This window comes from Acomys russatus, chromosome 17 (genome assembly GCF_903995435.1).
Source record: "Acomys russatus chromosome 17, mAcoRus1.1, whole genome shotgun sequence".
NCBI classification, from domain to species: Eukaryota; Metazoa; Chordata; class Mammalia; order Rodentia; family Muridae; genus Acomys; species Acomys russatus.
The window spans coordinates 36,911,048-36,935,465 of record NC_067153.1 but is presented as its reverse complement, the minus strand read 5'-3'; the positions used below and the strand labels follow the sequence as shown (position 1 = coordinate 36,935,465).

At 42.9% G+C, this 24,418-nt stretch overlaps 1 protein-coding gene across 2 annotated transcripts in view; it reads right to left on the bottom strand.

The window, feature by feature from the left end:
- The window catches only part of Sybu (syntabulin), a 66,659-nt gene that overhangs the window by 21,506 nt on the left and 20,735 nt on the right, over positions 1-24,418 (bottom strand). Inside the window, exon 2 of one of the 2 annotated variants that reach the window (XM_051159711.1) lies at positions 23,710-23,907. In XM_051159711.1, the coding sequence (XP_051015668.1) occupies positions 23,710-23,907 (198 nt within the window). Of the gene's footprint in view, positions 1-10,242; positions 10,560-23,709; positions 23,908-24,418 lie in introns of those variants that run through there. The other variant, XM_051159712.1, reaches the window with a different exon arrangement.

Genomic DNA, 24,418 nt, shown 5'->3' with positions numbered 1-24,418 from the left:
GATTTTCAAGTCCAAAATGGCTGTGGTCATGCTGCTTTCTATGGTACTTCTTACGCTGTTTGCTCTCAAAGCATCAAGATGTTTCTAATGCCCCGGTGGCTTCGTCTGTGTTTCCATGACTCTGCCCCTTGCCGTGACAAGGAACCAAGTCAGTCCATGTGAGAAGGGAACTGCATTAACTCGATTTTGCATACAATCTCTCTGAGAGAACAATCCCTATCACATGGAAGTTAAAAAGAGAAAGAGGTGTGTGCCACTAACCCTTCTTTTCAGGCCAAGTACTGGGTTTGAACTGAACGTGAGGGAAAGGTCTGATTTCTAAGTGAAGGCTTTGCTGCTTTGGTTTTATTTTTGTCAAAGGATAAAGCCACCATATAAAAGTCTGTCAGAAAACACCTTGCCAAAGTAAAGAGACTGCTAGGTAAGCACCCGTGAGTTGAAGCTGATGCTGCACCCACATGCCTTTGGGAAGTTAAATAACTCCTTGCAGAGCAGGTCAGGTGGCAATGGCACCAATTTTAGACCAGCCTCTGTTCTAAAAGTCACCCGTGACTGTCCCAATTATGGCGTGGTTCCTGGGAGATGCACTGACATCACCTGGAAACATGCTTCTGACTCACTGAGAATGGTCTTTGTGGAGTTATGTCACTTAGAGGCGGGGCACTAATGAACCCTCCAGGTACAGAAACTCCAGAGCCACTGCTTTGATGCACTCCTGGCCTGAGATGACTCCAGAGGCAGTTTTCTCGGAGGCTGCCTCTGACAGAATGGGACAGAAGGCTTGACTGTTATTTCAAATATAGTTATACACTATAGTATATATTTTTTGGAACTGTTTTTACACATTTACATTCTAAAATGTGAAATTTTAATGAGTTTTTACTTGGCACAGTATTGACTCAAACTGACTGTGTTTCATGCAACTGTCAAGCCCGCTCTGCTTGAGTGTGTTTGAACCAGCAGGTTCTATTCTCCCATTTAATGACGGTGTGACCTTAAGCAATTGCTTAACCTCACTGTGCCTCAGTTTCCTCATGCCAAGTAAAGGAGCTAAGGAATTCCTTTCACTTGGGGCTGCTGAGGGCATTAAATGCCGTGATGTTTTCCTTAAGGGCACAGCAAGCATTCTCCATCATCATCCTCCCTAGGCTGTTGCTCCCACGTGGGGCCAAGCTTAGCAATGTCCACACTACTAAACGGCTTTCCTAGGAATTCTTGCATAACAGGAATGAGCCTGCATTCTCAGACAGGGTGACATAAATATATTTTAAAAAGAACTGCCAGTACCTGAATACCGATCAGATGAGGGTTTTTTAATAGTGTGCTGAGGGGAGCCCCGCAACAACGTCTCCTGTACCATCTCCATCTTGGACTTATGTTCTTATTATCTTTATTTGCTGATGGAAATTTTCCAATGAAGATTTCATTGTGCCATCTTCCACACTTTTTTCTTCCTTTCTTTTACGAGTGGCCTGGGTGATCGACCATTCATGGTGTGTTGATACAATAGCAGGGTCCTGTTTTTAATGTGCCACTATGTACTGTAGTCAGCGGCTCAACCTCGCATGCTGATCTGTCTGCTTCTTCTCATCCTGTGTGCTCTCCCTGAAACCTCCATTTTTTTCTTCTTTGTATTATTAATTTACTCTCTCATATGTTACATCCCGATGGTAGTTTCTCCTTCATCTGCTCCCCTCCCCCACCTCTTCCTTCCTCCTCATCCACACCTTGCCATTTCCCTGCAGAAAAGGGCAGGCCACCCCGGAATATCAAGGGAATGTGGCATATCAAGTTGCATTAACACTAGGCACCTCCCCGTATATTAAGGCTGCCCAGTAGGAGGAAGGGGTCCTGAAAGCAGGCAAATGAGTCAGAGACAGCCTTTGCTCTGACTGGTAGGAGTCCCACAAAACACCAAACCACACAACTGTAACATAAATATGGAGGGCCTTGCTCAGACCCATGCAGGCTTGTTCAGTCTCAGTGAGCCCCTATGAGTCAGAGTTTGTTGATTCTGTGGGGTTTCTTGTAGTGTCCTTGACCCCTCTGGCTCCTCCAATGCTTCCCCCATCTTTTCAGCAGGATTCTCTGAACTCCACCTAATGTTTGGTGGAACCACCATTTTTTTTTATTGCAATTTCCAGACTATGAGCAACTGTTGGTTGGATGTGGCTTCAGATATCCCACCTTCCCAACTGCCTGCCCCAGATCATAAATCTCCTTAGATAATTCCCTTCTTAAGGTCTTCCATGTCACCCGTGTCCTTGAGACAAAAATTCACTATCTTTATCACGACCTGTGATGCCAAATTTTTACCCAATACTGATTCTACTGCCAGGATGATTTCCTTTCCCTTCAGGCTTGTCTAACCAGTACCTGTTCTTCAGGCCTCAGTTGACCCTTGACCTTTACCTCCTTTGGGAAGAGAGTGGGTGCTCCTCCTTTGTGTTCTTAACCAGCTCATAAGCGGTCACAATATTGCATGGTCAAATGGATGTGCTTTCAGACATCTGACCATGAGCCTACTCAGCATCAGGAGACCAGTGCTGCAGTTTTGCTCATAGGAAGTACAGTTACCCTGACAATTTCTGCAGCACTAAAAATTCCTTGGTTGTTTGGATTCAGTGATGTCTCCTGGAAGGGGTTGTGACCAAATTAAAATAATCTTTTTCCTATGCTGCCTTCAGGTTGAGTTGATAGACTGAGGTTATTTATAACACATCAGTACTCCTTTCATAGTTACCTCCATCCATCTTTCTCATTCTCAGTTCTGAGTTATTAGCATGTGACTAGAAAGGTCTCTCCATCTTATTCCTCATTGCATCCCCAGTGGTGCCTGGGATGCAGTAGACTTAAAAAAATGTTTGATGGAGTGTTGGAGGAAAGGCACTGAAAACACTTAGGGATATGATCACTTTCAGCAATACTGTGTGTGTGTGTGTGTGTGTGTGTGTGTGTGTGTGTGTGAAATTACAGAGTGGTGGTAAGTAGGAGATAGGGAAAATATGCAGGCTGTAGATGAAGAGACGAATTGTGAAAACTCACACTCTATTGACATTGGTGTTGATCACCATAAATTGTAGAAAAAAGTACCATATGAACAAAAAAGAGCCAACAGTAGTTCCTGGAGAGCCACATATAAGAAAACATTCCTGTTTTCTGAAAGGATCATGATCGTCATATAAAGCACATGTCTGGAATTTGGTAGACATTTGATACAAATGTTTAGGACACTCTGACAAACAAAGCTGCCATGTGCGCTGGGTGATAGCACGCTTTGGTACCCAGAGGAGCCTCACTAATGGACTGCCCGTCAACCTCGAGGGAATTCTCTGGTAGTATGTCACCCTGCTCTATCCTTGTCCTTATCTCCTTTAATGTGCTTAACTGACGATGTAAACAGAAATGTGGAAGGCACAGTGCTGACAGCAGAATATAGTTACACATGCCTTGAAGGGATCACAGACAGGAAATGACAGTGGTAGGTAACATGCTATTATAAGCTCTGTGTCCTCAGAACTTTCTTGCTCAAGAACCTGGCACCTGGTGTTTCTTTTCATCCGTCTAATCCTAGAAAGAGCAAGGATGAGGGAACTGAAGTTCTGAGAGGTGATAACGCGTCTCCCCAAGTCACAGAGCTAGCTGCTTTGTCTGACTCTGAGTCTGCATTCCTCCCAGATCCGGAGCTGACCATCACAACTCACAAAGATCTCACAGCTGGATTCCAGGGCGATGACATTCAATTCAGCTTACTGCCAAGTATGGGCTGTGTCTTCTACACTCTATACAGCTCAGTGTAGGGCAGGAACATGGAGAACCATGTTCCAGCACACAGGATCACAGGGGTCAGGGCTGCGTGATGAGTGTAGCACACATACACACAGAGGGCACAAAGCACACAGCAGAGGAAGGAACTCTTGGAGAGAGCAAGAAGGACAACTGGGAAGATGCTACCCGAGACGGGCCTGGAACATGAAGCAGAAAGCAACAAGGGAAGGGAACTTAGTAACAGGAACAGGGCAAGCTAAGATGTGGCAGAAGAGAAGCAGGGCAGGTGTGCGGGCCGCTGGGAATACAGCAGGCAGGGGAGGCATTGCAGCGAGGCACGAGAGTGGGGGAAGCCACGCTTTGGAAAGAGGGATGCAGGCCATAGTGACGGCGGTTTGTGAATGAGGTGGTTCCTGTATGCAGACACGTGACAGCAGGATCTGGAGCAGGGGCTGGGGGTGGGGCCAGACAGAAACCAGGGCAACTGGTCCAGTTAGGAGCCGGGGAGCCTGTCAGAGGAGAAGGGGCTGAGTGTGGGGCCTCTTTACTCATTGCTTATAAGTTGACAAAACTAACTTCATAGTGCCAACAACAACAACAACAACAACAACAAAAATCATGTAAAATTCCTGGTGAACAACAACAAAAAAAAAAAAAAAAAAAAAAAAAAAAAGAAGAAAAAAAAGATTTAACAAGAAAAGTTAAACGTTAAAAACCACTCTCTTGTACCGCACAGTTGGCTGCACTGCAGCCTGCATAAAAGAACAGCCAAGAAGAGATATGTATAAACCTGAACTGAAGGGCAGAAAGCCCAACAAATGCAAATTATTTCAGTCAGTAAATGGAAAGACTATCTGGCATGCAGCCTGAGGAACTATTTTTTTAAAAAATGGAGTAATCCAATGTGCATTGTTTAAGGTGTTCAAAGCTCAATGCTGGATTTACCCCCAGGGGCTGACTTCATGGACATTGGACGCCAATAAAAGTAAAACAAATAAGCTGGGCAAATCCCGACATCTGTACAGAGTGTTGGAGAAACGCAAGCCCTCAGGGTGGTTGCTTGGATTCTGACACCTGCTTAAAGTGGAAAGAGGAGAGGTGGGACAGCGAAGTCATGCAGAAATATTTCCAGGGGAGGGCCTCGCCGCCAACAGGGAGATGGTAGCCCATGGAAAGGCCTCAAAAGAAAGTAAGTACAAGGCAGGGGCAGTGGGTCTCTCTCTTGCACCCTGTGACACCTGTTCATGGTACGATGCTGTCCCACTGCTAAAGATTACCCTGTCTCTGGGCGGGAGAGGGTGCTGCCAGGTACAAAGAGTGATGGGAAATCATGTTGCTGGCCACTGTATGCTCTGAGCTTCCACAGTCAGCAATTCTACCTGTGCTCTTTCCTTTCTGCGTTCCTCCTCCGGCAGAACTGAAAGGAAGCTGCAGTTCTGAGGGGACATGTGCGTGGGACACTGTGCTGTATTCTTCCTGGATCTTGGGGACAGGCAAGGAAGGGAAGGTGGTCTATCTCCTGCACCTCCCATCACTATCGATCAGTCGGAAACCACTCCTATCCGCAAGCTCCTAAGAGTGTCAAGCTTCTGGGCACCCTCTCCCACCAACTGCCCCCCCCCCCCGCCCCGTTTGTTCCTCCTTCCTCCCATCTAAAAGGGCTTTCTGCTTATCCTAATGAGGCTTATAGCTTTTAAGGAGAATGAAGGGTACTCACCATCAGACGACACTCTGCCTATGGACTGCAGTAGTAGAACCATCCCCAGGTACCTCACTCTCAGTGACAGCTGGCACCGAGCACGCGTTCTCAGGCCAAGCCTTTGCCTGCCCAGCTACTTGGCCCCACCCCCTGTACAAGTTAACTTTCAAATTCAAGTGTACTCAGTGTTCTCTGGCCTCCCCACTCCTTCCCTTTCCATTGCTTTATGAGAAACCAAGAGGGAACAGAGAAACAAAGCGGGGCCTTGCAAACAATTAAGGCTACATTCTAAAAGGCCACTGGAGAATGTTGGCATTGCAGCAAAAAGAAGGTAAGCAGGCTCTGGAAATGCCAGTGTGGAGATGCCCCAAGCAATCAGACTTGATGTGCCGTTCTTGTGCCTTTACATTTACAAGCACCCGGAAGAAAGATAAAACTAGCTTCCAAAGGACTACACCCACTAGAGTCAGTCAATACTACTTTGCCATCGAGAAACACAAAAATACCTCCTACCTCAATCATGTCTATTTATGAGCCTCCCTTGAAGACCTATTCAGTACAAGGTACTTTGCAATGAAGAACACGAAAGTAAAGGAAAAAAAATTGCTTTAGGGTTTAAACACTGTACCCTTAAGTTCTATTATATTTTCAGGACTACATATTCAAGTTGGTAAAATTATCTTTAAGTGTAAGGAAATGAAAACAAGATAAAACAAAGCCACATCTTGGTATAGTGGTCACTCCTGCTGTGGGGTAGAGAATGGAATCTGGGAAGAGCAGTCAGGCCGTCATAACAGCCGTTCTTCAAATGGAAACAGTTTGCTGCCATGCTGTCTAGCTCACTCATAAATTCTCTTTTCTATGCACACATCATGTGCAACACTTTAGAAAAAAAGAAGAGAAGCAGCAAAATCTAAGAGAAAACATAATAAAGTGATTAAGAGAAAGAACAAAATACAGAGAAATGACTGGCAGAGAGAAACACAGAAAGAGGGTGGGCAGGTGAAAGGCAGGGCAAGGGAGGAAAGGAAAAGATGGTTTGTGTTATCTCAATAAAGAACAATCTAAAAGTTGGGCATGGTAGTGCACACCTTTAACCAGCATTCAGGGAGGGACAGACAGGAGGATTGCTATGAGTTCGAGGCCAGCCTGGTCTACAAATCGAGTCCAGGACAGCCAAGGCTACACAGAGAAACCCTGTCTCAAAAAGCAAACAACAACAAAAAAAGAACAATCTAAAATTACCAATTAAATATAACACAGAGTCCATAACAGCATAATATTTTGGTGGGCAACACTGATGTGGAGCTGGGCTCAGTTTTGATAAACAGTGCCTGAGACTAGTGGTGGAAATGTTACATTGCAGAACTCTAGCCAAATCTCAGGGCACAGGCAAAACCCCTCCCAGGTCTGCTGCTTTGGGTTTGGCAGCATGAAGACACTGGTGCACCCTGCAGATCCCAAACCATCTCTCTCTATGAACTCTCTTCTGAGCCTGTGGCTGGGATCCCACACTTCCACTACTGCTCAGGAAGAAAAGTGTTGGCTGTCAGGCTGAAGACTGGTGTCAGGTTTAGGCATAGCCTCCACTGCTCAAGAACAGCCAGGCCTGCTCCCAGTCTTGGGCAGAAATCAGATCTTCCTGGAACAGGCTTGCGGAGCTGCTTATCTTAGTAGCTGAGGTGAGCACAGGAAAGCAGACTCAGGGCTATCTGGTTTCCACGAGCAGTGTCACCGCTGCATCAGCCAAGGGAACACCCCTCCACGTGAACAGCTAAGGCCTCGGCATACAGAACTGGTAAGCAAGACCACCTAGTGCTCCCAGGGGTCAACTAATGACATGACAGCAGCACAAAGACCTAACACACAAACTGTGACAAACAGCCCAAGCACGTGAACGCATGGCTAACAACAATGAGAAAAACAAGGGCATTTTCCCCCACCCCCACCCCCACTTACAGAGCAATAGAATAGAGCTGAAAGTTGCTTTGTTAGTAGGGATGACGTTAAAGATTTGATTGTTCTCTTGGAACACTAGAAAAGAGGCTTATTTTTTTTTTACCAGATCGTCTGAGTGATGTGCATGTAAAATTATGCTCAGCAAAATGTAGGTGGAGTGTGTGGCTCTACATTGCTTCTGAGTTCCTAACCTCTGGAGCCCCGGCCCCACCCTTTTTTCTACTTAACTGAGCTGGTGGTATAGTACTTTTTACACATGCCATGTTCTTTCCAGAGCAAACAGATGGAAGGAAGAGAATATGCAAGAAAGAAAAGTAGAAATTAAAATGGCAAAATAAAAATAAAGTTGCAAAGTATAATCTAGGTCAACTCTTTATTGCTTTAAAATAGACACCAGCAGGCTCTGTGCATATGGCACTGAGTTCTCTTTTTCATTCCACTTATTTATTTGATTTTTTTTTTTTTTTGCTTGAATGTCATACAGAATTAGTGCAAAAGGAAAAAAAATCCCAGCATGGGGCCCATTTTTATATAGATTAATCAGTTATTTCCCATCCCTTTCTCTCCCATCATCCCCTGACCTTTCAACTTAACTCAATTACTCTTTCTTCAAAGGACTTTATCCACTGAACCTTGAATGGAAATCTTCTCAGGAAGTGAGATTGAAAAACTCAAGCCTAGATTTTAATGGTCACATTCTTCAGTTCGTGTCATAAATGTGAGCTGGATGGTGCTATGGCTTAGCTTCAGTTACCATGCTGGCATACTGTGGTAGCCTGAGCAGCCTCTGTTAGCAGCCACAAAATTAACTGGAAAGCATTCTGTTCTGCGTGTGTAACTATCAAAACAGAAAGCAACATATTCGAAGTGGACAAAAGTCTAAATATCTCACTTTGTCATGGTTACATTCTCTTATATACATTGAAACTTACAACTCCCTTTAAAATTGCAAGGGTATGTAGGATTTTAGTACAATTAAAAGGCTGGGGAAAAAAACCACTTTTCAAGCTGTTATCTCAAACCTTCCTTGACTGTTCTGTGATGTAAAAATCATGATGACTATGGTTACAGCGGCCATACTACACCACCACCTCATATTCCTTGTATGCCATAGGATGCTAAATCTTCAAAGAACCTTAGGTAATTGAAACTATTTTTATCTGCACATTTTAGGTAAAAGACAAATACATTTTGAGGTCAAATTTTAAACACACACACACAGAAACACCCCCTACACACAGAGAGAGACAGAGAGACAGAGACAAAGAGAGGCAGAGACTGAGTAACAGAGAGATAAGGGAGGGAGGGAGGGGGTAAAGAGAGAGGAGGAGGAGGAGGAGGAGGAGGAGGAGAGAGAGAGAGAGAGAGAGAGAGAGAGAGAGAGAGAGAGAGAGAGAGACGTTATTTTCAAAGATAAAAAGAAAGAGAACTCATTAGATACATTGAAAAAGAGACATGGCGTCTTACTGTATTAATGAAGTGAATACTTTGAGGACAAAGTCACAGACAGGACTTCCAGGTTACCAAGATCATGCTTTCTGCAAAGTTTATCATAAACAGACTTGCTCACTGCTGTATCAATGGATGGAAATGGTTTTTATAAAACAGTAACTAATGACCTAACGCTTGACCCATGTGACCAGTTGGGAACATAATAGTCATCAGCACATTCATGCTTTCGGAGGATGGGGCCTTCTGCCATTTGGGGCAACCACCATTTAACGACTAACTGTTGGAAAAGATGAAACCAAACAGTATGTCTGTTGTTTGAATGGCCATGAATTATAGAAAACAAAATAACTTCATAATCTAGCACAATGCTCTGTGTTCACTTTTTTTGACTAAATATCATCATCTTGTACTTCATAGCTCATTTTTGCTTTTCATTTGGAGTCACTGTATGCCACATGTCTATTGAAGACGTTCTAAAAAATCTTAATTTTCCAGTTTTAAGACTAACTAGAGTCAGAGTAACCATATGAATAGCCACTCTAATGTTTTTTTTACTAATAAATTCTAACACCACAGGCATTACTCATGTGCCCTGCAGATGAAAGGCACTTCCAGATGACTCACATGTCTTACAACAGTGGGAACTCAACGCTTATGTTCCTGGGATGTACAACAAAGAGGAACTATGCAAATAAAAAGGCCTTCCACCCCAACCCATGGATATGAAGACTTTCCAAATTTCTACTGGATGCCATGAAAAAAAAAAAAAAAAAAAAAAAAAAAAAAAGCAAATTAACGTAGACAGACGTGCCCTGAATATTTTTCATAGCTAAACAGCAGACATGGGCATCTCTTCCATTAATCACAGAAGCTGACTCTCTCTTGATAATAAATGCATCACATCTCACCTTCACAGAGGCCCACTGCAAACTGTGTGAGGTGCCAATTAGCAGTAATTGTGGCCGTGCTTGTCTATTCCCCTAGCTCAGACACTGGTAATGCCACACTCGCTATTTACAAATGCACCATGCAATGCTCAGAGTGAGAAGAACATGTCAAAATATAATTACCCAGAGTAATTTTAAACTTATTTTTTTGGCACTAGTTCACATACACAGACTCACAGAAGACTAAGGGAATTAAAACGACATATGTAGGCATTTAAAGAAAAAAACTTTCATATTATTGACCCTGTATTATCGAATACCTAAATGGCAGAGTTAAACTTTGTTTTTACTATAATTTTTATCCTACTACAATTAGCTTTACACACACACACACACACACACACACACACACACACACACACACACCCCACTGTGACCCAATATAATCATTTACTTACTGTGACTAACACTACTTACTAAGAAAGAAAGCTCCATAGACTTTCATGGCAAACACTGCTTCTGAAATCAGCCTCCCACCACAGGCTGGGATATGTCTTTTGCACAAATACAGTGTGTGCAGCTCATCTCTCAGTAGAGTACAGTCTCAGAGTGGGGGTATCCATGGAGACGGAGCCTCCTACATGTGCAGGGCAAGGAAGTTACTCTGCTGGGCACCATAGCAACAGGAGGCAGAGGGAGAACTGGCCTATCAGGGAAGAGCACGGAGCCTTCTCCCTGGTGACTGCAGCATTTCAAATGAAAGCATCGCCCTTATGAATGGACACAAAGCATTTGCAGAAATACCAAACTGTCAAATGGAAGCCAATGCTTGCACAACAGTCATTGCTAATCCCTTGGCAATACTGGTACAGGGGTACAGGACATGTAACCATCTCCCACATTTTGATTATAATGCCCAAGTGAGTAAGCTAGAAATGACACCAAGCACCACAGAGCTCCAAATTCAATGGCAAGCATGTGACATTCTGAGGGAAAAGCTTGGGCACTTCATGAATTACAGCTATTTAAGTATGCTGGTCACTTCACCATGCTGCCGGGCAGAGAGGAGCAGGGGAGCTCTGTTGTTCTGAGAAGGAGAAAACGGATTTCAGGGCTGTCTGGGAGCAAATGTAGGAACAGTCTTTCCAAGTAGGAGCTTTCCTGAAGTAGACAATTCCATCAGAGTGCTCTCTGAAATCAGGAGGATTCTTTTTTCTTTTAACTTTTTTTTTTTTCTTTTTGGTTTCTCGAGACAGGGTTTCTCTGTGTAGCTCTGGCTGTCCTGGAACTCACTCTGTAGACCAGGCTGGCCTCAGATTCAGAGACCCACCTGCCTCTGCCTCTTAAGTGCTAGGATTAAAGGATTGTGCCACTACCGCCTGGCACTTAGAATGACTCTTACCAAGACAGTACAGACAACAGAGACCCAATGGAAGAGCGGTACTCAGATGCCTGGAAAGCGTGTAATTTGCAAACGTCTCCCATTTTGTGGATTACAATGAAAGTGACTGTCCACTGAGGAAATATTGGTTGCCAGGCACAGGCTTTCCACTGTAGCACAGGATCCTGTCCAGTGCTGATGCTGACAATTGCAAAGATGAAGGGTGTGTGCATTTGTTTGCCAGCGCCATGTGGGGCTCAGGCACTGTGTATGCTCTGCTATGTGCCTTGCATCATTTATGACCCCACAGCACTGAGAAACAGCTAAGTATTTAGTATTTCCCCATACAACCAAGAAAAAAAGAGAAGACATTTCTCAACGTTATAACCTCCCTTCTGCTAGCCCTCCCCCACCTGCCCCACGCTGACCTAAAGCACTCCCTACTTCAATGTCTAACTATGTAGAGTACCTCCTCCCACAATTACCTCCCAGAGGAGGAGGAATCTTTTTCTACTGTGCCTTCCCCAAGCTTCTTATTGTAGGGTTCTCATAATTACCTTCTTTGAACAGAAAGTGCCATTTGAAAACCACACATCAGTCTGAAATGGCCGAAGTCTGTACTGACTCTGGACACTTTCAGAGCTCATCTGATGAGATTTCTTAAAATCAAATGAGAATCTTAGACATGAAATATTAAAAAAAAAAACCTCTTTTTAAAAAAAATTGTTGAGCTTATAATTTAATCACGTAATTTCCTTTCTCCTTTCCTTCCTGCAAACCTTCCCATATATTCCACTTTGTTTTCCTTCAAATTCATGGCCTTGCACTGTTTTATAAAAATAACGTCAACACCTCTTTTTTTCTATTAATTGTCAGTGTGTGTGTGTGTGTGTGTGTTCGCATAGATTTCTAAATATAACCTGCTTGGTCTGCATAATGTTACTTGCATGCATGTTTTCAGAGACGACCATTTGGTTTGGATAGCCAGTATGTGTGCTTTTTCCTGGGGAAGAACACTGTCGCTCCCTCTTTCCCCAGCATTCCTTAGCTGCCTATCGTGGTCTTTCTGCGTCCACTTTTGCATGCCCATTGTTGTCCTTGTTCAGCTCAAGTGTAGGCAAGAAACTCTTTTTCTAATTATTCCTAAGGAATGATACCCTGCACATTTCAAAAATCATGTGGATAGCAATGCCATCAGTGATTGGTTGTAGAGCTCATGAAACCCTACACCTCTTGCTATGTGATATCAGACACTGAATAGCTCTTGGTAGTGAAGGACACTCAGATACCTACAGGATAAGAGAAAAACCAGCTGTCCTTCTGCTATGCAGGAACCACTGTGATATCTTTTTTTTTTTTTTTTTTTTTTTTTTGGTTATTTACCTATATCCATCTCTGCAGTCCTGATCTCTTCTTCTGTGGTAACAGGTGTCCATGTTGACTAAGTTGTTCTGGGATATAGTTAGAAATGATACACATAACACTTTTTTATTCTGATCTTAAGATGACCAGGTGCCTCTGTGCTCCCTTTGCCCCTTCCCCCTGCCTGGTACATCGCAGGCAATATGGCCACTGAAGGAGGAAATAACTGTTACGGCAACCTAGCTGCCTATCAGCCTGGATCACCCAAATACCTAATTGTGCTATTCTGCAAGAGACAAAGAAGTACCAGTGTAGACTTAACTAGCATATTTGGGGTTAATAAAAACAATAAATATAGGGTTATAAAAACAAGCGATGAGAGTGTAAGACACTGATTCAAAATTGCTTTAACTTAAAGAAATTAGGTTGAAGTGAAGATGATTTTAGCTAAAAAAAAAAAAAAAAAAAAAAAAAAAAAAAAAAAGAGTAAAAACGTAGCTCAAGAGGTGAACAAAACTGAGCAAAACTTTGAAATAAAATATAAGCAGTTGGGCATGATAGGGCATGCTTGTAACTCCAGCACATGCGAGTCAGAAGTTGGCAGACGTGTCTATGTACATAGACTAGCTTAGTCTATGTACAAAGTTCCAGGTCAGCCAGGACTATATAATGAGACCCTGTCTAAAACATTGTATATCACATATAATATATTATATAGAAAGTAATGTATCTAAATCAACAAGACAGCATACTTTTAATTAAAACAATAAGTTCAAAATCACTCATTATTTATGATTTCATATATCTGAAGCTCACTGGTGTTGGCAAGTATAATAAGAAAATGGGAGGCTCGTGTTAAGTCATATATGCTGTACTTGTCTGCTTCTCTCCATCCTAGCTTAGGCATCTGAATTTTATATCCTGTTCAGTTTCGCTCCTAGGTAACTCAAGCTCCACAGAGTTACGTGAGGGATCTCAAAGACATAGATCAAACCACGTATCCTCTCTTGCAGCCCTGAAATGGCCTCCCGTGACTCTGACAACACAGACCTCACCCACCATACTCTTTCCCCTTCCTCACTTGCCACTCTGTCAACTACCCATGTCATCCCCAAGCTGGAAGGAACAGGCTAGGATTTTCATCTCAAGGCATCTCCCCGCCTCTCCTGGTGGCCACCCAGGGTAACCTTGTGTTCTTCTCACAACTGCGTGGGAACAACCTTGTGTTATTCTCACACCTGAACCTATCTCACTATGTGCTTCTGTTTGAGCTACGTCCTCACGCTTAAAGTGGGGGACATGAGAGCAGACACCACACGCATTCTTTCCCCTTCTCCATTCACTTAACAAGAAAGCTGTCTGTGCATTAAAAATACTTCATAAGGATGGACGGAATGGATGGATGAGCTGGTGAATGTATATACCCGGGAGGCAAACCTGGGCCCAGCAGAGACCTCTTCTTAATTGCATGGTGAACCGAGGGTTCCCTCCCTTTAGACTCTCATGTAAGGTGATGCAACACCTTTAGGCAACACTACAGGCATTCTGCCAAGCACACTGCAGCCACGTTCCAGAGCTAGCCCCTGGTTGGTGCCATACACCTTATTTACTGATGCCATTTAATGGCTCCCTGATCCAGGTCATGTGGTAGGAGAATTTTACTACCTGAATTGCCCAAGGCAACGGACCGTGTTGCCAAATACATACATTTTGTAAACCAGTGTACAGGCACAACCACATGCTGTACTACAAATGTCCTAGTGAAGAAAACAATAAACTCAGGTCATTGGTATCCCTATCCGAGCCCATGGGTCCTTCACAAGGAGCCCCCAAGCTTGGCCTCACTCTCACTGGCAAATTCATCAATGCAAGCCATTCCATTGTTGGTGCTAGAGCCTACTTCTTAAGGATTCCAACATAGGCAGAAAACTGGTGGCTTTCTAGGAGTTTCTTGGACCTCTAGTCTGAGACTACTGGACAGAACAACTGCCAGATCTTTGCCTTTTCCATCAGGAGATAGCTATTGATAGACTACTAGATCACAGCCTGTAAGCCACTCATATATATATATATATGAACACACACTATATGTACACACACACACACACACACACACACACACACACACACACACACACACACACACGAGTTCACTGTCCATTGTATCAGAGCATTCCTTTAGAGAACCTGGATTAATACATAACCCTCCTGTCTTGTTACTTCAGGATGTGGGACTGGCTCCAAGCGATTATAACCATGTATTTTTACCAAGCAGGTAAGATCCCTCAAGTATTTTTACTTCTTTGCAGATAGTCTTCAGTAAGTGTTTCTCCAGTACAAAGAAAATAAGAAGCCCAACCTAAAGCACACATGTGCATGATTTATAGCTCTAGGTTTACGAGTTTGCATATGAAAGATGCTCCCCAGGTTTATGTCTGTCATGCTGGGAATGGATGAGAATGCTCAAGGGTGGGCTTAGTCAGTCAGCTGTAGCTTCCTCCAAGTATGACCGACCTGCATGGCTTCCTCCACACATTAGAGTAAGTAGTGAGCATCCGGCAGACCCTCAACTCAGTGACTGACAACACTGGTCATGCAATAAGTCCTGGGAGGCTGGGATTTGGACAGCAGTTGCCTCTGAGAAGAGGATTATGATTTGCCAGTTCTTAGGGGAAGCCCATTAAGGCCCATTTGGCACCATTATTTTGATTGAGTACGTCATCAAAGGCACAGATGGGAGAAAGGCATGAGAGCAAACATGTAACCCAGCCACAGAGATAAACACTTAAGTATGCCCATTACATTCATGCTGGATGCTGCTGTTTTGGTCCTGCTGAGATAGTCTGTGAAGCCGCCCACCACAAGAGCATTATCTGCTGTATTCTGTGTGAACATTTTCTATCAGCAAGATGCCTTTAGAGTCCTGTTTTATAATAAATTCAAATGCCCTCTTGGACAAAGCAATGATCTTCATTAGACCTGGTGGCACTCAGAGGAAGGATAGCAGGTTACTAAGAAGAGACTTGATACCCTATGAGCATATACAGGGGGAGGTAATCCCCCTCAGTCACAGTCATAGGGGAGGAGAGTAAGGGGAAAACGGGAGGGAGGGAGGAATGGGAGGATACAAGGGATGGGATAACCATTGAGATGTAATATGAACAACTTAATTAAAAAAAAAAAAAAAGAAATTAGGGAGAGCGCTTGTCTAATGTTCCAATTTCATTCTTTTGCTCTGATAAAAACACTTGACCAAAAGCAGCTTCAGGGAAGTCAGGTTAGGAACCTGGAGGTTTGCTGCTTCCTGCCTTGCCCTCTGGCTCGTGCCGAGCTGGCTGTCTTACATATCCTAGGCCCAGCAGCCTATGGATGGGACTGCCCACCGGGAGCTGAGTCCTCTCTCCTATACCACTCATGAATAAAGGCAATCTCTCACAGACACTGACACAGGCCAATCTGATTCAGGCAATTCTCATTCTAGGGAGAAGGTTCCCCCTTCCCAGCCAACTTTGGGCCATGTTAAGTGGGCAGTACAAACGAACCAGGCCATCTAACAAGTGGATAAGTCTGAATTCCACCACCAACCACTCCCATATTAATATCCCCTCCTTCATCTATCTATTTATCTATATTTAATATCATCTATCAATTACATATCATATATAGACATATATTGTATATATCTTCATATTCTGTATGTCTGCTTCTCCATGCATATATATATATACATATATATACATATACATATACATATCTTGGGAGGGTGTAATTCTCACTCAAAGCAACAAATTTCATAAAGAATGCCTTCACTCATCATTAAGTGGAAATAACTTTCTTTTTTTTATTAATTTATTCTTGTTACATCTCAATGTTTATCCCATCCCTTGTATCCTCCCATTCCTCCCCCCCCCCCACATTTTCCCATTATTCCCCTCCCCCATGACTGTTCCTGAGGGGGATTACGCCCCCCTATATATTCTCATAGGGTATCAAGTCTCTTCTTGGCTACTTGCTGTCCTTCCTCTGAGTGCCACCAGGTCTCCCCCTCCAGGGGACATGGTCAATTGTGAGGCAGCAGAGTACGTGAGAAAGTCGTATCACACTCTCCACAAGTGGAAATAACTTAGGGCCTTCACATTCCTTTGATGTTTACATCCGGTCTCCATTATTTGTTTTACTGGTGTTCCTCAAAACAGTTTATAGTCAACCTTCTGAATGTAACTTATGTCACACTGTCATCAGCCACAGTCAGCACCATCTACCCATGTCTGTAACAGGTAAATTAAAATAACTAATAAGAGTTTTTAGGGAAAGTAAATACATATCTTACACCGGTATATTTTTCTTAATTGCCACACTGCTCTACTCAATTTAAAATTACATTTTTGGAGGTGGACCTTGCAACTTCTGTAAGGGTTAAAAGTAATAAATATGGGTAATCCATCTGAAATCCATTTATAAGCTCTGTGACCTGGGGTGGGCTACTAAACATCTTTGTATTTTATTGTCCCTAACTACAAAATGTAAGATAATAGCATCTGTTTTTCTTGTTTTGTTTTGCTCTGTTCTGTACTGACGTTAGAATTAAATGAGTTGAGTGCTTTTGAATTGTGCCAAGGACAGGGAATACCCAGTAAGACTCTCAGATTTTCTTACTATTGGCTTTACTGATAACCAGCCAAATTTCAGAATGCTACCCACGCCCCAAAGTAAATCTAATATATCCCTTCAAGTATTTCCACCTGTTTATCTCAATGTCCGAAGCAGATTGCAGTCTATACTTGAGGCTGTACTTTGCTGCTGGAATATTTTGCTTATGCCTGACAAGATATGAGGAAACCAACTCCCTGTCAGAGAACACTGAAAGTCGAGCCAGTGCCTACCTAGAGCTTTCCTCCATGCTGACGAGTGTTCATGGGACTGGAAGGAATTCTGTGGACTACCAAAGGAGAAAGGTAAATAGCAACCCAGCTAGAAACCTTTGGATCTACAATGGAGACCTATCTGTAAGACATGCTGGTGCAAGAATGGCACAAAGCTTGGGGCAGTAACCAGCCCACACTGGGTTTAAGGCCCATCCCTGATGCTGCTTGGGTTGTCAAGGCCCTAAGACTAGATAGATCCTAGACCTAGGGGAAAGGCAAATACTTCTGTTCTGCTAAAGGAATATAGCAGTAGGATGGTTCCTAATGACATCTGCTATACTTATAGATCAGTTTCTTGCTCAGCCATCATTAGGAAAGCTCCTGACGGCAACAGGGCAGGACAATGCAGACACCGTCAATAGACCAATGAGCGGAGAACGAGAGACCTCGCAAAACTCAGTCCTAAATGGAACATTACTTACAATATTCTCATCAAGTCCTTCCCATCAGATCCAGAAGGGATAGGAGACACCAAGGAAACAAATACTTCTAAACACAACAGACCCCAGACACATATAAGCGTACAGAGACTGTGGCAGCACGCACAGAGCCTGCGCAGGTGTAAGGCAGGTAAGTCCCAGCACTGAGAGGGGAACTAGACACATGCCCCTATCCCTAACCCGAAGTTATCTGCCATTTCCTCTTGCAAAGGAAAAATATATTTTCTACAACACTCACTGGGGATATGAAGTGCTCTTTAAGGGCAGCCCCCATGTCCAGCAATAGATGGACACCACAGAACAAACTCAATAGCATTTTTGGAGGTTCTTTGTCTCATAATGCTTTTCCGGGTTTTTGGTTTTTGTTTGTTTTCACCTTACTGGTCTTTTTGTATAGATTTTTTGGTTTCCGGCTGGTTTTATGTTTTACGGGATTTCTTTTTTTGCTTTGTTTTGTTGTTCTTTTTTGTTGTTGTTGTTTTTTGTTTTTTGTTTTATGGGATTTCTATGTGTACAAATATGTGTGTTTCTCCATCTATATGAATTTTCTTCTGTTTTGTGTGTTCATTTTGTCCCATTCCAGTTTGTTTTGTTTTTATTTGATCTTATTTTATTTTGCTATTATTTTTAAATGCCTGTTTCTTTTCTTTCTTTCTTATTCTTTTTCTTTTTTTAGTTTTTTGAGACAGGGTTTCTCTGTGGAGCCTTGGCTTTCCTGGACATGCTTTGTAGCCCAGGCTGGCCTTGAACTCACAGAAATCCACCTGCCTCTTCCTCCCTGAGTGTTGGGATTACAGGCATGCGCCAAACCACCTCTTTGCCAGCCACTGCACCAGGTTGCTTGTTTTCTAATGAGAGAGAGTAAGAAAGAGTGTGGATTTGGATAGGAGGGAAGGGGAGGAAGATGTGGGTGAAGTTGGGGGAGGGGAAACTGTAATTATATTGTTTTGAAAAACAAAAACAAAAAACCCAAAAAGAACAACAACAAAACAGATGGCAGTTATAAACTCTTATAAACTCATTGTGGTGGCTTGGTGTCTCAATACTCAGGAGGCAAAGGCAGAAGGATTGCTGTGTGTTCAAGGCCCACTTGGCCTACACAATGAAGAGGAATTCTAATTCCAAAGTGGCAACAGGAAGAGCTGCACCTGGTGTACCAACTCCCGGGGATGAGGTTGGTACTCTGCCAGCTGAGGTTTGTGAGAGTAGACTCAGGTAAGTGGCCAGGCAGTTATTTCACGTCAGTGAATTAGCCCTGAAGTCGAAACAACCAGGAACACATCTGGGCTGCACTGTACAAAGGGGCTCTATTAAGGCAACAAGGGCTGACTAGTCATTAACCTAGTTGGTACCCTCTGGGTTTTCTAGCAAATGCCTCTAGGATGCGGGGGTAGGGTGGGGAGGGGGGATAGTTGTGTTTTGTTTCCCTCTCCCCCCACTCCCCCCTTCCCCCTGAAGTAACCAACCCCGGGCCATTGTTTTGAGGTTATTATAGTTCAGCCAGCCAGGTCTCTAATTTCAATAGCGGGTGATATCCGATGCCAAGGCTAAGGAGATAGAGCGGCATCTTTCAAATGCAGATTTCAACATTTCAGCTTCTAGGTAGATTTCTTTCCTAGTATTGTAGCCCCAACCACTCACTCTTATCCCTTCCACTGCCTCTAGTGGATTTTCCTCTCATTATTCCTATTTGTTTAAGCTGTGTAATTGTGACTTGCCCCCCCCCCCCGATTTTTCTAGGCAGTCTGTGGATAAAGGTTTTAATACTTCAATTTGTAAAATAATGACAGTGGGTCCTTTTCTTCCTTAGGTTAAGATATTCTCAAGTAGTGAACCAGCAACTGCAAGTGGCTCTGAAATATCTTAATGGACTTGCAGCAAACCAGTTATGGCTTTCACTTATGGATAAAATAGTTTTAAATCCTGACAGTACACCACACACAGGTGATAGGATATTCCTCCAATAGCCACCAGGGAGGGAGGAAGGCTTCCATTCCTTCCCTTTTGATCCGTGCTATCACTCTGACTTATCATACTGTGCTCTGCCTTGGATTACAAACTCCCTCAAAATGGGGTCACACTTGTTCATCGCCTTCATGCTCCCTCACACTGACCTCATTGTACAAAGGACACAGCCCGTTTCCCTCTGAAGAACCCACTGGATACTTAGCTCATGACAAACACAGATGCATCCTCCAACATTGTGCCAAAATTGGAATAAAAGAAAAACTGGAAAAGAGAATCACTATCCAACAGCACTGTAGGAATGCTTCGCTTTGCTCTTTGATACAACTTTAATTAAATCAGCATAGTTAGTAAGCAACAGAAGCCAAAACGACAGATGGCTTCCCAGAAGTTTCCAGAAGGAGGTTCCTGCCTGGCAGGAAGCACCTCAGGGCTCCGTTGGCAAAGGGCAGGCTTGCTTGATTGTTATTCACCTTTCCAAGGCCTTCCTGCAAGCCCCTGGCAGCTCTCTCTGCTCTGTGTACATCACAAGGCCAGTGGCCATTATTTGTTCTTTGTCACTGAGCTCAGGGGCATTTAGGGGACTACTTTCTGAGGTAGGGACAACAGTGTTCCCAAATCTAGAGCAACGGAACCTAAAAGTAGATGGGGTTTGGTTACTTAATCTTAGAGTCCTCGAGGCCCCCAAGGGATAGCCACTAATTGCTTGCTATTTTAGTAAACCTGCATTGGTTTTAATAAATTGTCTATTTGAAGTAGAACTCATACTTAGAGCTGAAGGTCAGCTTCGGCTTGTGTCTGGCGGGGCTGTGGAGAAGCAGGTGGCTCAACTTAAACCCGCGAGCAGGACCTTCCTGCGCTTTAATGACCTTTGTCTCCGCATTTTATAAACTGTAGGAATCATCCTGGGGCCTTGCTTCCTGGATTTCCTCTCTCTACACTGATGAGATGGACAGTTTTACTCAGCCAGAAGTTCAGAGACAAATGTAGGCCACCGTGCAGATTCCTCTCATACAAGGAGCTCGCTGTACAGAATTGGGCTCCATTCACAAGCGGCATGTGCTCTTTAAATGACATTTGAGATTGTAGTTGAGTGAGAACATTGAAGGATTCCTTTAGTACAAGTCAAAAGATCAACAAAGGATTGCTTAGGTGTCATTTATGCCTAGGATCAACGAAATCAAGAGGTTTGTCTCTGGCATCACCTTTGGATTAGGGTCATTAAATCAGGATTCATATATCTTAATAAACTAGATCCAAGAAGATGCTGAAACAGTATGGGATATTTTGTGGACAAGGTTATTTTTTATGCACTGTAGGTACACAAGCAACCCTATGATGGCCTATAAGAGACGAGAGAGACCTGGCCAATATGCTACCTGTCTTCTGTATTTGCTACCCTCCACCATATTCTAACCCAGCTAGAAAGGCCCCAGCTCCCCACTTTGAACTCCCTAGAGTTCCAAATCATAAGCAATAAATTTCTTTCTGTATCACCCCATCTCAGGTATTCTGTTGTGATGATGACACATAATAGACAAAGACCAAGAAGGGGGAAAAAAAAAGACTATTATTTTTAAATAGAGATAGTCTACAATTAAAGTTGCTAGATCCCTCACACATTGCTGGGGAAAAAGACAAATGTTTCAGCCATGTTGCAGGTGAATCTGGCAGTTCATTAAAATGTCAGTACAGAGTCACCACCTGACCTAGCACTTTCATTCTTTGCTATAATCTGAAAGAACTGAGAACATGTTCACACAGAAACATGTAAACAAACATGAATGACACCATTATACATAATAGTTAAAATATAGACACAGTCCAAATGTCCAACTTATGAGAGGACAAGAAAATGGGACATAGCAGAATGCTTGATCAAGTGTTAACCAGAGGAGAAGTTGAAAGCAGTGGCAGTGAGGAAACCCACGGGAACTCTCAATACTGTTTACTCATAGATGTTTAAAAAAAAGATTTATTGTTATGCACATTGATGTTTTTCCTGCAGATTTATCTGTGTGAGGGTGCCAGATCTTCTGGAACCAGAGTTTCTGACAGTTGTGAGCTACTGTGTGGGTCCTGAGAATTAAACTCAGGTCCTCTGGAAGAGCAGCAAATGCTCTTAACCACTGAGCCATCTCTCCAGCCCCTCACTCATTCACTTTTTTGGTAAATCTCAAAGTGCTGTTTTAAACTGTTATTTCACAATGAGAATTTACACACAATGGAACATTAAAAAGGAAAAATATCAATATACACTAGACTAATGAGCCCTGAAGATGTTATTCTAAGCGAAGGTCATATGTGACAGGGTACATGTACCATTTTGTTGCCTGAGACAATACAAATCGACAGAAAAAGAGAGTGGTTAGTGGATTCCAGGGACTGGGGCGTGCAGGACTAAGAGTACCTGCTAAAGGATTTAAGGTATCCTTTTAGGGTAATGACCCATTTTTGGATTAAAAAATGGTGCTGTGTGCACAACAGTTAAACAGAGTAAAAGCAACTAAATAATACAATTTAAATAGATGGACATAAGATATTTGGACCCTGTCTCTATAATGGTGAGTCTCAGTTCTTAGCTTGATGAGATCTAGAACCTAATCTCAATTAGGTCAGCTAAGGTGGAAGACTTGTCCAGGGTGTGGTGTGGTGTGGTGTGTGTGTGTGTGTGTGTGTGTGTGTGTGTGTGTGTGTGTGTGTGTGTGTGTATGTGTGTGTGCATATGTGTGAGCAGTACAGCCATGGGTGTTAAATTCTTATGTCATTTTTTGTTTGTACTTTTGAGATACATATAATATTTATATATGGTAGGTTCTGAGAATTTACCTTTTAAGCACATGGCATCTCCATCATTGCAAGAGCTATCTGCATGTCATCTTACAGTATTTAATATTCTGTAATTATTGAAATATAGATGCATCTACATGTAAACATGTTACACTTTAAATATCTAAAAGGAAATAAATTAGCTGGTTAAGCAATTAAGCCTAATTATAGAGATTGGCATCAATATAAATATCTCTTCCCATGTACTGTCACTTTAGAAATATCAAGTAGTCTCTTTTTATTTTGTAATTTATTCATAATATGGCTCAGAACTGATTAGAGTTTAAATGTCTGTTAAACCATCCAGCTTATATGTTTCCAACTTGCTTTCTTAGAAAACAAATACATCTGTCTATGATGGTTACACACTGCACTTAACTCCTAGCAGCTATTGCATTAGTCTACACGGTACCTTCTTTATAAATGTTTCTGGGTCCTGGGTACATAAGTCACTCCTTTTTTCTTTTTCTTTCTTTCTTCCCTTCTTTCTTTCTCTTTTCATTTCCCTGCTTCCCTCTCTTTTGAGTTTTCGAGACAGGGTTTCTCTGTGTAGCCCTGGCTGTCCTGGACTTGCTTTGTAGACCAGGCTGGCCTCAAACTCACAGACATTTGCCTGCTTTTGCCTTCCTGAGTGCTGAGATTACAGGTGTGCGCCACCATGCCCAGCTGGGAGTCATTTCTGACTTGATAGGCAAGTTTCTGGGAAAATCTTTTTTTTCCTGAACTTTATCTCCCCCAAGGAAGAGCATATCAATTCATTATTCAATACCAAATGGTTATCCTGAAAACATACGTACAAGTAATAGTAAACAGACTAAGCAGACTGCATTTATGTACTTAGAAACATATGTACATAGATACATATTTGTACATAACAACAATTAATGAAAAAAAAAAAGGAGGCCATGAATTTGAGAAGGAGCAAAGAGGAGGATTTGGGAGGGTTTGGGGCAAAGAAAGGGAAGAAGAAAATGATTTAATGATATTATAATCTCAAAAAATAAAAAATAAATAAAAAAATATGAACAGTAAGTGCACTTACCTGGCTTCACAACACCTCCCTTTGAGTCTTTTTTATAACGAGCTGACTGGACATTTCCCTCACCAACCATTCCAATCCTGCATTTCTTCCTGGTAAAATCTTCATCGCTCCCAGGGCAAAAGCCAACGGGACTGTGCCCTGTGTCTGAGGGAGTCTTCACAGGGGATACCGACTGGCTACTGGGACAACCTGTGTCATCTAGGAGACAGAAATCAATGAGTGTTGAGTTACGACAGGGAAGCCAGCTGTGCGGTGTGCTAGGCACATACATGCTCATGAATGAGTTGCTTGTAAGACCCAAGTAAACTGGGCATGACTCTCCTATTAGGACCCTTCTTTTGCTTTTCCATATTTTGGCCACACACATTGGCAAAGAAAATACTATTTTAAGGAAACACTTTAAATATATACTATTTTAGTTAGGGCTTCTATTGCTGAAATGAAACACCGTGACCCAAAAGCAAGCTGGAGAGGAAAAGGTTTATTAGCTTACACTTCCATATTGCTGTTCATTATTGGAGGAAGTCAGGACAAGAACCCAAGGCAGGATGAGGAGCAGGAGCTGACGCAGATGGCATGGAGGAAGTGCTGCTTACTGGCTTGCTCAGCCTGCTTAGAAAACCCAGAACTACCAGACCAGGGATGGCCCCACCCACAATAGACTGAGCCCTCCCCTATTGATCACTAATTGAGAAATGCTGGATCTTAT